This window comes from Tiliqua scincoides, chromosome 12, assembly GCF_035046505.1.
Source record: "Tiliqua scincoides isolate rTilSci1 chromosome 12, rTilSci1.hap2, whole genome shotgun sequence".
Taxonomy (NCBI): Eukaryota; Metazoa; Chordata; class Lepidosauria; order Squamata; family Scincidae; genus Tiliqua; species Tiliqua scincoides.
Window position 1 is genome coordinate 6617767 of NC_089832.1, and position 12474 is coordinate 6630240.

At 48.8% G+C, this 12474-nt stretch overlaps 1 protein-coding gene across 1 annotated transcript; it reads left to right on the plus strand.

Moving 5' to 3' along the window:
- Positions 1-904: 904 nt before the first annotated feature.
- ESX1 (ESX homeobox 1) lies at positions 905-11699 on the plus strand. Its single transcript, XM_066640184.1, has 5 exons — positions 905-1013; positions 1876-2149; positions 4063-4108; positions 4886-5172; positions 11477-11699. Exons 1-5 carry the CDS (start codon positions 905-907, stop codon positions 11697-11699), a joined length of 939 nt encoding a protein of 312 aa, XP_066496281.1.
- The last annotated feature ends 775 nt before the right edge of the window (positions 11700-12474 follow it).

Genomic DNA, 12474 nt, shown 5'->3' on the forward strand with positions numbered 1-12474 from the left:
AGTGTTTAAATCAGGGGTGTCAAACATAAGGCCCAGGGGCCGGATGTGGCCCGCGGAAGCTTTTCATACGGCCCTCAGGCTTTCAGCTACTGTGTAGTGCTGAGGTGTTTCTGTTGAAAGGGCAGCCCACGTGAAAATTGGGCTCTCCCATATCTTGAAATATGATCAAGATTTGTATATTTTTTTCTTTTGTCATTTGCAGCTAATGAGTTCCTAAGTGAGAAAAAAGTGTTTATTTTTGGTTTAATGACCTCACTTCTTGCCTAATGACATCACTTCCGGCCCTCAGCAGGCATCATGAATGCTATGTGGCCCTCCGTATGAAATGAGTTGGACACCCCTGGTTTAAATTAACCACATGAAATTCACACATGAGTGTTCTTAGCTTTTATTTTGTCGTGTCGTACGTTATTCTTGGATGCCCTACGTCTTGGGGTGCCTGGTCCTCTTTTGGGGGTTATGACATCTGGTCACTGTGGTGTGAAGGTGAATTAAGCTCTTCCTTCCCCCCCCCCCCCCAAAGAAAGAGGGTGAAGACCCTCTTTGCCCAGTGTTGGAAGTCCTGGCACAACAGGGCATCCTGTGATGACAGGGGATGATGGGGGTGGGGGTCTCTCTGGCTGCCCAGTTCCTTCTCCCCCCTCAGAAAGCATCCATCCAGGCTGCCCCCCCTCCTGTCCCCTCGGGTTGCGTGGCCCCACCAGAGGACAGAGGTGCCCTGGCAAGGTGGGGGCACCGGCTGCTGCCTCTGGGTGGACTGGCCCGTCGGGGAGGGGGGAGGCGGGACGCGGAGCCCCCCTCCCGACGGCAGAAGACCAGGACCTGCCCCGAAATGCTAATAGGGCGCTGGCAGCTCCCATAAAACGAGGCTCCGCGGGGCGAGCAGCCAGCCAGGCAGCCAGCCATGCAGGGCGCCTGCCCCGCCGCCGCCCCTTCCCTGCACCTGCTCACCTCCTACTTCATCGACAGCATCCTGGGCGGCCGGAGCAGGAGCCCCGCCGGGGGCCACCACGGTGAGGGCCCTGGGGGAAGGGGGCATCCTCGGGGGGAAGGGGACCACCGTCCATTCATCCGGATTCAGGGAACCCCGCGGGGGACTGGGGGGGGGGGTTTCCAAGCAGCCAGGCGGAGGGTTTGTTGGGGGGCGCCTCCCTAGATGCCCACCCCCGACGACCGGGTCTGTGCCCGTCCAGTCCTCCCTCTCTGCCCGTGGAGATGCTGCTTCGGCCCCCCAGATCCGACCTCCGGACCTGGGGACACCCCTGGGGATCCCGGGTGGGCGCAAAGAGGGCTTCCAACCCGGGTTTCCCATCCCTGGGGGTGTATGACCCCCAAGCGCCCGCGAGGGACAGAAGCAGGAGTCCTGCCCCGCCCCCGAGGAGCCTGGACCCATCCCGCTGCTGGACCCAGAGCAGCCTGGGGTCGGAAGGGGAGTGCGGGGCTCCCTCTTGCCCACTCTTGGGTAGGACTGGGCAGTCACTCTCTCTGTCCTACTCCACGGGGTTGCTGTGGGAGGGAGGGGGCAGAGAGCCGTGCGCGCTAGCTGCGAATTGGGCAGTCTGGGGTCCGAGGGGGAGTGCGGGGCTCGGGCTGGGCAGACCCCGCTTCCCTCTCGCCCACCTTCGGGAAGGACTGGGCAGTCACTCCGCCTGAGTCTGTCCTACTCCACAGGGTTGTTGTGGAGAGATAAAAGGGGGAAGGTGGGACACCTTGAGCGCCTTGGAGGAAGGCAGAGGGACGCCCCCCCCAGTTCGGTGGGGCTTTGCCCCTTGGGATCGGGAGGCTGCGCAGCTTTGGGGGGGGCTAGAGGAGCCCCTCCCCGGACGGGTAGGCGGTGCGCCCCCTAACCGAGTCCTCTTTTGGGGGACCCCCAAGGCGGGGACCCCGCAGAGCCGCAGAGGCCCCCCCGAGCCCAGCTGCCGTCCGAAGAGCCCCCCCTGGTGCCGGGGAGAGGCCCCCGGGAGGGGGAGGAGGATGCCGCCGACGGAAGCAGCCCTGGCTGCCGGGGGACCCCGCTGCTGGCCAGCCCCGACGCCGCCGGGACTCCGAAGAGGAAGCAGCGCCGCTACCGCACCACCTTCAGCCACCTCCAGCTGGAGGAGCTGGAGCGCGCCTTCCGCAAGTCCCACTACCCCGACGTCTTCACCAGGTAGGGCCCGGGCAGGTGGGCCGCCGGGGAGCGGGGTCGTGGCTCCTGCCAGCCAGTCTCCCAGCTGGGTGGGGGCAGTAGCGTAGCTGGAGGGGGTGCAAAGCAGGGAGCCTCACCTGGGCGTGCAAAGGCTCTCCCCCTCCCCCTTGCAGCCACTCCAGACGTTTTGCTCCCCGCTGCCTGGAATGTCTCCCAAGGGGAGGGGGCAGGGGCCCCTTGCACGCTGCTGAGAAGCTCAGGATCGGGCCCCAGGAGCTTCTGCCTCTGGCTTCCCCCTTCCCAGAATGGCTCCAGAGTGGAGAGGAGCCGCAGAGAGGCTCCCTGCGAAACTTAGTGCTTTGTGCCCCCTCTAGCTATGCCACTGGGGACAGGGTGGACCAGCTGTCATAACCCCATCCGGACAAGGCGCCTCAAAATGTAGGACATCCAAGAAAAACGTAGGACACGGCAAAATAAAAGCTAAGAACACTCATAGGTAGATTTCATATGGTTAATTTAAACATCATATTACTTATTATTAAATTTAAAACTTTATTACATATAGTTTATCAATTACAAGAAGGCTGTGCGCTGCCCACATGGGCCCACTCACAGAAAAAGAAGGACATTTAAGTCCTTTTCCAGGAGATGAGGCTAAAAAAGAGGACATGTCCTGGGAAAAAGAGAACATCTGGCCACCCTGACGGGGTTTGCTAAGAGCCCTAACCCCTGGTCTTCATGGCCAACTTCCTGAATTTCGAAAAGGATCTTTTTTTTTTTTTCCTCATGGAGACACTTGAGTCCAAAGGAGACCTGATGGTGGCTGATCTAATTCTGTGCGCCCATCTGCAGCCAGTTCCCTATAAAGTGCTGGGGAAGTGGGATTTACTTACAAGTATGGTATGGGCAGGAGCTGAACACACCCCAATCTTATGCCCCTTTTAGTTTTTTTTAAGCCAGGTGACAACAATTACCACGTGTCAATCTGCATCCATGCTTCCAGAGCTTTGGCCACATCAAACAGCAAAGAGGCACTTTTTCAAGTGGTGCTCCTCTCAGTGGCATAGCTAGAGGGGGTGCAAAGCACTAAGTTTTATAGGGAGCCTTCCTGCAGCATGCAAGCAGACCTTCAGCCTCCCCTTCAGAGCCAAGCGAATGCCTCGTGTTGCTCCCCCTATCCGGAATGGCTCTGAAAGGGAGGGGTCGCTTGCATGCTGCGGTGAGATTCCCTACAAAATTTAGTGCTTTGCACCCCCTCTAGCTACACCACTCACTCCTCTTGTATTTATCAGGGGGAAAGTTATTATCCCTCTGCATTCAGCACAGTGTCTTTTCTACTGGTGTTGGTGTTTTGAATTTTTGCTTTTAAGACTGTGAGCCCTTTTGGGACAGGGAGTCATTTAATTATTTGATTTTATCTGTAAACCACTTTGTGTGAACTTTTTTTGTTGAAAAGCAGTATATATTCATCATCATAGATCAGTGCAAGCAGCCATGGCCCCTCTCTCCAAGGATGACCAAGGGCCAAACTTGACGGTGATGCTGAACTCATCCTTATCTAGTTAGGGGTTTGTTTTTATTGTAATACACTCATGTGGGGGCCTGATACAAATTGGGACGATGGTTCAGAGGAAGGGAGTGCTAACTCTCTACCTCTGTGCCATTTTCCTGCCAAAATTTCCCTTCAACCCACCGAACTGAGGCTACTTTGGACTGCTGAGGATGCTGTTGTAGCAGATGGTGTTTTCAGGTAGAGGGGGCCAGAGATGCTTCAAAAGCAGTTTTCAGAGAGATGAAAATAGGACAGAGGTCAGGTCAGCTGCTATTTTACAGTAAAGACCCTAACTAGACAATGCCACATTTAACATCACATCTTCTCTGGCCTTGAATTTCCAAAATTAAAAACATGTGATGACTGATTTTTCCATTTGCAGGGAAGAACTTGCAATGCGGCTAGATCTCACCGAAGCCAGAGTCCAGGTAAGGGACGGGTTGTATATGCTTTTAACACTGACTGAATGCTGGGTCAGTCTCTGCACACTTTTGAGCATGAGAAAATACAAGGGTGGCAACTTTACAATTATTGGGAGCCTGTAAAAGACAGAGGAAAAAGGCTTGCTCCGCATAGATGGATAGGAAAAGGTTAGATACATGCAAGGATGTTTAAGAGGGTCGCATGTCATAAACAGAGGGAAGTCACCAGGCTACGACCCTATGCAGTAAAGCTCCCACAATTAAATCCAGAATTCCAGGGTCCATACATTACCCCTTTAAGAAAATCTTTATCAATCACAATAAAATCTTGAAAATAAATCTTTTCAATCACAGCACAGCCTTACTTGTGCTTTATAAATCCAGTTTATAAATGCTTTATAAATCCAGTTTATAAATCCAGTTGAATTCAGTGGGACAGTGTATAGGACTGCAGTCTCAGGGTACAACACTGTGTGGGTTTGACAGGACCTATTGGAAAAATAGGGACTCTTTTTCTGAGTCGACATACATAGGATTTTTCTGAGTCATACATAGGATTTTTCTGACATACATAGGATTGCACTGTTGCTTGACATCATGTCATGTTGCAACATGAAATTCTGGATTCACTGATAGCTTACCATTTCCAATTTATACCCTCTGGACAGCATGTATATTCTGACTTATGTGAATCAGTATGATTAATCAGTATGATTAATACTCAATAATTATGATTAATTAATAATAAATGATTAAGTACTCTTAATCCCCCCATCCCCAAAGGTTTGGTTTCAAAACCGAAGGGCAAAGTGGAGGAAGCGAGAGAAAACCGAAATTCTAGGAAGCATCCCTGGGATCTCCTTGTCCCATCCCTTAGGTCTGTACCTGGATGTTCCACTCACCCATTCTCCCCTCCTGGAACCCACATGGAGAGCGATGCCAGTTCCTGCCTTGGCTGTGCCATCTGTAATGCCAGCTTTCAACCCAACCACCTTGGCGTCGTTTGGCCTCAGCAGCCTCACCTGGACATCTCTTTTCCGCAATCAGATTTTAAGCCCCCAGCTTGGAAGGTAAGTTAATTTGCCAGTACGACAGTTCCTTATTGAGCTTGCAGTGCAAGGATACACGTCTGAGCCTGTGCAAGGTCCAGGGTGCTTAAGTCCTCCGGTTTTAATGGGCTTATGTAGACCTAACTCTGCATGTGTAGATAAGTTAGAATATGTTTTATCTATTCAGAATAAAACAGATACAGTCCATGAATTCTTATCTACAAGGTGCAGAATTACCACCTACTCTAATTATCTGCCACTCTATTCTTGTTATCCACGAATACTGTGGCTGGGGGAAGCCAAAGGAAGGAGCCAAGACATGGATGAAGGAGGACGAAGGGGGAAACCACCCCCTCTCCTCTGAGGTCAACTCTGAGGTCGGGTTGTTGGGCCAGCAATCTTCAACGAGTTGAGGGACAACCAGCATGGACGAGGAAGCATCAGATGTTGATGAGCCCTCGCTATCATCCATCCCTATAGACTTCAGAGTAAGATTCAGGTCCATAAAGTTCATAGACTGTATGGTGAAGAGGGTCCCTTGGAACCCAACCCCATTTTCCCCTTAGGCTCAGTGATTTGGTATCTGCCATCCACTAGGTTTTCCAGGAACCCTAGTGGATAACGAGAACTGATTGTAACTAACTTACACAGGCCTCCACTGCGGACCATGGAGCTACTTAAGCCCCTGGAAAACCTTGAGTCAGCTAAGTGGAATTTGGCCTGCTTTCCCTCTTTTGAACAGATCAGCACCTGCACACTGCCTTGAAACCCTCCTCCACTTCAAAAGCAGCTTGACATATAGCATGGAGGAGCGGAGAAAATAGAAAGCCCCATTTGGGTTTACAGAGCTAGTTTCACAATTGTTTGAATCGTGACCACAACCCATTAACCTCTGGGCGGCAAAACCTCTGGGTGGCCAGAATCCATCCAAAGCTGAGCAGTTCAAAGACCCACTGATTTCAACAGGGGAGTTAAATGTGCATTTAAGGCTGAAGTCCTATTCATACATACCTGGGAGTAAGCCCCATTGAATATAATGGGGCTTCTGAATTGACACGCATAGGATTGGACTGCTAATCTCTATGAACAATGGAGTTCTCATCTACTGAGTCAGTCCTTGGTCCATCTAGTCCTAGTGTATCTGCAGGGCTTCAGACAGGGGCCTTTCTGAGTCATACCAGGGACTGAATCAGGTGGAGCCTTCTCTGTGCAAAACTGAGCCATGGCCCCATTTGCAAATCTACAGCTCCCTATGAAATCCACAGAATTTAAGGAGCGCAGGATTGACTCCTCTGCTAACTGCCTTGCCAGTTTTCTCATGCACAAGACAAGGTTTACATCTTCTCCCCCCCTCCCAGTCAATCTTCTCTTTCTTCAGTGGAAGAAGTAAACTTGCTCCTGCTATCTACTGAAAATGCCTTGTAAAATGGGCTACCTGAAGGAGACAGGCAGTATCTGGGACTCAACTAGCTGCAAATGCCATTATGCACATACTGTGGAACAAACAGGTCAACAGAGGCCAGTCAAGCTGCAACACCTAAACAAAGAAAGCCAAAGTCACTCTCCAAGGTTGCAGCTCAAGGTTGCATGTGTGTTTTGCTGTCTTGCTTGTGGTGTTTATTGCTTGATTTGTGTTTGATTACCATTTGGGGTAGCACGTGCATCCGTGCTGATGTTCTAGGTGCTATAGGTGCAGAGCTGATCGCAAGGGTTGTGGCAAAGCGGGCTTTGCTTTTGTCAGCAACGTGGTGTGCTGTGTGGGTATAGCGCAACTGTGAATTTCGCAGCTGTGGTGTTCTGTTGCATTGGTGGTTTGTGTTGCAATTTAGGGTGTTGCCTTGCTCCATTTCAAAGCCTCTTTGTGGCCTCAGTGCGGAAGCCCCTGTAAAACTGCCAACGCAGTGAGGCTTGAGGAAGCAGTCAACTGACCATGGGGTCAACACTGGCAACAACGTTTGTGCAACAGCAGCTAGAAAAGAGCCACTGTAACAGAGGCGCTGTAGCTCAGTGGAAGAGAGCTTTGGTCATAAAATGCCTCAGATTCAATCTCTGCTGTCTCCAAGTACGGCAGATTAAAATTCCTTGCTGAAATCTTGGAGAGCTTGGACCAGTATAAAGCAACTTCCTAAATGCTTATTTTACTCACATATTACATCCCAGCCAAGGAGCTCAGGACAGCATGTTATTCTCCACTATTGTGCCATTTTATTTTCACAACAACCCTGCAGGTAGGTAAACTGAGAGATAGTGCTGGTCACCCAGTGAGTTTCACAGCTGAGGGGCAACTTGGACCTTTCTCCTAGTCTGGCACTTTAACCAGCGATTTTCAACATGTGTACCATGAAATGTCTGCAGGTGTGTCAGAGGAGTTTGGAGCACAGGATTGAAAATGACTGAAGAACTCTTCCAGGTTCTGCAGCTCTGTTTCTAGGACAACTGTCTATAGCAGCAATTTTCAATCACTGTGCTGTGTGCTTTCAATCAGGTGTGCTGCGGGAGTTTGGGGAGGGTCATTTATTAGTAGGGCAATTGGGGGATTTGAACCCCCTACCAGCATCATGGTGTGCCTTGTCAATGGTAAAAAAAACTGATGGTGTGCCTTGACCATTTTGGCGCTTTGTCAGGGTGACACGTGATGAATAAAATTTGAAAATTGCTGGTCTATAGTAACAAATTGTCTGTTTTCCTCGGCCAGCTGCCAACAGAGAAAGAGACACAGACAATCGTTATTATAGACCAGTGGGTCTCAAACTTTTTAGCATGGGATCCACTTTTTAGAATGACAATCTGTCAGGACCCACCAGAAGTGATGTCATGGCTGGAAATTGCATCATCAAGCAGGAAAATTTTTAACACCCCATATGACAACATCAAATCAAATCAATCAAGTAAATTAAAAGTTTACAGTAAGTTCAAACATTTATTTCAAATAAAGAATAATCCTTCTAATCCTCCCAAGCAGTTGCTGATCTGTTTAAAAAAAAAATCCCCCCAAATCCCAAAGGCTACAATCCTATCCACTCTTTCCCGGGAGTAAGCCCCATTGACTATCATGCTTAAAAGCATTTAAACAGTAGCCTGTTAGAAGTACAGGCCTGTGACATTCCCCATATGCAGTCACATACCATGGTAGCATCAAGTCTAATATATTAAAGATAAAATGCACATTGACATGAATGAGGACTCATCTGAAATTGGCTCATGATCCACCTAGAGGGTCCTGACCCACAGTCTGAGAAACACTGCTATAGACAGTTGCTCTAGAAGCAGAGCCCCAGAACCTGGACGAGTCTCCCAAAAGCCATAAGTGACATCACAAGAGGCAAAGGCCATAGAGAAGACCACAGAGGTCTGTGTGCCATGAGAAGAAAAATACCAAACATGGCAGCTCTAACCACTACACCACATCATGTTTTGTTTACAATCCATTGATATGATTGGAGGGAGTGGGATTCCAGTCCATATAGCTGTCATGTTCTGCTGTGATCACTTGTTGGGCAAAGAGAACCTTGGAAGGCCTCTCTCTGCTACATCTTAATGAGGCAGGAAAGCAAACAGCGCATTTTAAAACAAGTCACAGGCGGAGTCTGCTTAGAACCAAATTACACAACAAACTTCCCACCAATTTCTATTGTGGCCAGTTCTGTTTAGGCAGGGGAGTGAGAAATGAGTTATCCAAACATTCTGTCCAAATTCATGCCCAGAAATACAGGACACAGAGAAAACTACACAACCTGTGAGATGCATAGTTTGTCCCTTGCATGCTCAGGGTGGTGGGGGGGGTTGCTTTTGGGGCAATCTGGATACAGACTGGGGTAACAGTGGGAGGGAAGTTTTAACCCTTTCTATCCATCACGGTCCTGATGAAGATTGGCAGGGAGGAGCCTCAAGGATTATTTTTTAACACAAACAAGCATACTTTAGAACAGACAAAAGAAAATATTTCTTTACTCAGCGTGTGGTCGGTCTGTGGAACTCTGTGCCACAGGATGTGGTGATGGCGACTGGCCTGGATGCCTTTAAAAGGGGATTGGACAAGTTTCTGGAGGAAAAATCCATTACAGGGTACAAGCCATGATGTGTACGCGCAACCTCCTGATTTTAGAAATGGGTTATGTCAGAATGCCGGATGCAAGGGAGGGCACCAGGATGCAGATCTCTTGTTATCTGGTGGGCTCCCTGGGGCATTTGGTGGGCCACTGTGAGATACAGGAAGCTGGACTAGATGGGCCTATGGCCTGATCCAGTGGGGCTGTTCTTATGTTCTTAACTACAATTCCCAGGAAGCCTTGCAGGTCTCTTGTTCTCTGGTGTGCTCCCTGGGGCATTTGGTGGGCTGCTGTGAGATACAGGAAGCTGGACTAGATGGGCCTATGGCCTGATCCAGTGGGGCTGTTCTTATGTTCTTAACTACAATTCCCAGGAAGCCTTGCGGGTCTCTTGTTATCTGGTGTGCTCCCTGGGGCATTTGGTGGGCCGCTGTGAGATACAGGAAGCTGGACTAGATGGGCCTATGGCCTGATCCAGTGGGGCTGTTCTTATGTTCTTAACTACAATTCCCAGGAAGCCTTGCAGGTCTCTTGTTCTCTGGTGTGCTCCCTGGGGCATTTGGTGGGCTGCTGTGAGATACAGGAAGCTGGACTAGATGGGCCTCTGGCCTGATCCAGTGGGGCTATTCTTATGTTCTTAACTACAATTCCCAGGAAGCCTTGCGGGTCTCTTGTTATCTGGTGTGCTCCCTGGGGCATTTGGTGGGCCGCTGTGAGATACAGGAAGCTGGACTAGATGGGCCTCTGGCCTGATCCAGTGGGACTGTTCTTATGTTCTTAACTACAATTCCCAGGAGGCCTTGCAGGTCTCTTGTGATCTGGTGTGCTCCCTGGGGCATTTGGTGGGCTGCTGTGAGATACAGGAAGCTGGACTAGATGGGCCTATGGCCTGATCCAGTGGGGCTATTCTTATGTTCTTAACTACAATTCCCAGGAAGCCTTGCGGGTCTCTTGTTATCTGGTGTGCTCCCTGGGGCATTTGGTGGGCCGCTGTGAGATACAGGAAGCTGGACTAGATGGGCCTATGGCCTGATCCGGTGGGGCTGTTCTTATGTTCTTAACTACAATTCCCAGGAAGCCTTGCGGGTCTCTTGTTATCTGGTGTGCTCCCTGGGGCATTTGGTGGGCCGCTGTGAGATACAGGAAGCTGGACTAGATGGGCCTATGGCCTGATCCGGTGGGGCTGTTCTTATGTTCTTAACTACAATTCCCAGGAAGCCTTGCGGGTCTCTTGTTATCTGGTGTGCTCCCTGGGGCATTTGGTGGGCCGCTGTGAGATACAGGAAGCTGGACTAGATGGGCCTATGGCCTGATCCAGTGGGGCTGTTCTTATGTTCAGAGGTTAACTATACATTTAAAATGTAGCTCGTCCCCCATGTTGGCAATCCTGTACCCACTTATTTGGAGCTAAGTCCCATGGATGTAAATTCCATGAGTTAAGAGCTAAGAGGTATCAACTGCATTGACTCACATTTGTTGTTTTGTCCCTCCCACCCTGTTGTTGAAATTTTGATTATAAGCTCCTTAGGGCAAGAGCTTGTGCTTAGCCATTTTTTTCCTCTCCTCCTTTTGGATTGAGGAATTTGGGTATTGAGGGTGTTTGGGTACTACTGGTGGCACACCCAAACACACTGGTATGTAAATCAATAGAAACATTACCACTGGCATGCATTTGTATAATATAAGTCAACAGCTATCCGGCTGCATGAACTCTAGTGAGATCCATTTAAAAAGAATTTGAATGGTGAAAGCTTATTTAAAGCCCTAATCAATCTGAGAGTTCTTGTTTGAAAGAGAGCCTATCCTTATATAAACATCCTGCCAGCTAAACTCAATAGAAGAGGCCCCACTCAAAGTACTATTAGCCAAGGATCTTGGGTTGGTAATGAAAAGGAGCTGGGCCTTCTCTGTGGTAGCCCCACTGCTTCGGAGCGCTGTCTCTCTTAGCCACCATAAGGAGCCTCTGAGAAACTATCTCTTCAAACTAGCTTTGGATGAGCACCAGGGCTGTGGGGTTGAGTGTTTTTATATACTCGGCATTTTCCTGGCTTGCATAGGGTTTGTTTGAAGTGTTTTCAGAGTCTTGATGGCAGATTTTAAGTGTTGTACATTAGGGTGGTAGTAGAAAAGATCTGAAAATCTCTTCAATCAGATGATTTCAGACAAAGCAGGCCTTTCAACCGGTTGTCTTCAGTCCCTTTCGTCCCTTGAGGAAGCAAATATTGTTCCGTAAAGTAATTGATATTGACCTGCTCTTTCTCTCCCCATAAATGTAGGTTTCTCAGTGCTTTAAATCCTCTAGTGACATCTTCAGTTCTAATGAAAGCTCCCGGACCCCCAGCAGATCCTGTTGTGACTGCCTTTGCTGATCCCATTGCCGCTGAAAGGAAAACCTCTAGTATCGCAGACCTGAGACTCAAAGCAACAGAACATTCTGCTCAAATCCCCCAGTTAAATATCCTCTCCATGCTTACCAGCACTAACAAGGACCTTTGTTAACCGTGTCTCTTGGTGGAGACTGCAATCACATCTGAGAAACGAGGATCTTCTCCAAATGAATCCGGCTGAAGAGGAAGTTAACAAAACACCCACACAAAATCCCCATGCTGCAACCATGAGTTTCTCTCTCCAGTGTGGAAAAAAAACAACTTGGAATCTGTTCAGGACTTGAGTTCATATCCAGGGCATTTTTTAAAAAAATTCCTTCTTTTAAAAAATTGACTAAGTAGAGTTGCAACAATTAAATGATTCAAAATCCTTTATATTAACTAATGGCACAGTCCTATGCATGCCCACGCAGAAGTAAGTTCCATTGTGTTCATTGGGGCTTACTCCCAGGAAAGTGCGGATAGGATTGGGCTTTAAAAAAGGCAACACAAAAAATTCACATTACTTTTTAGAAACAAATTACATATCTTAGAAGAATGATATACTTCACTTCCACTCAGGAGGAATGCCTCTTCTAAAAGATGGTTCAACACAGACATGCACCTTCTTGATTTAAAAAAAAAGGAAAGTACGATTTCTTTTGCTGTTTTAATCTGGTGCGATGTATGCAGATTTACTAGATTAAAACTCATTTGATGAACTGAGTGAGATTTCTTTAAATGGAGGACAATGTTGTTAAAAGGTTAGTTATACCTCACATAAGGCTGCTTCCTTTAACGCTGATCCATTCCAGCATTCTTCATCCTGGAGTGATTGACAGCTCTTTTGTCCAAGAGAAGCAATACATTTTAGGCCAATCAGGATCCATTCCTGCCTATTAGATCAG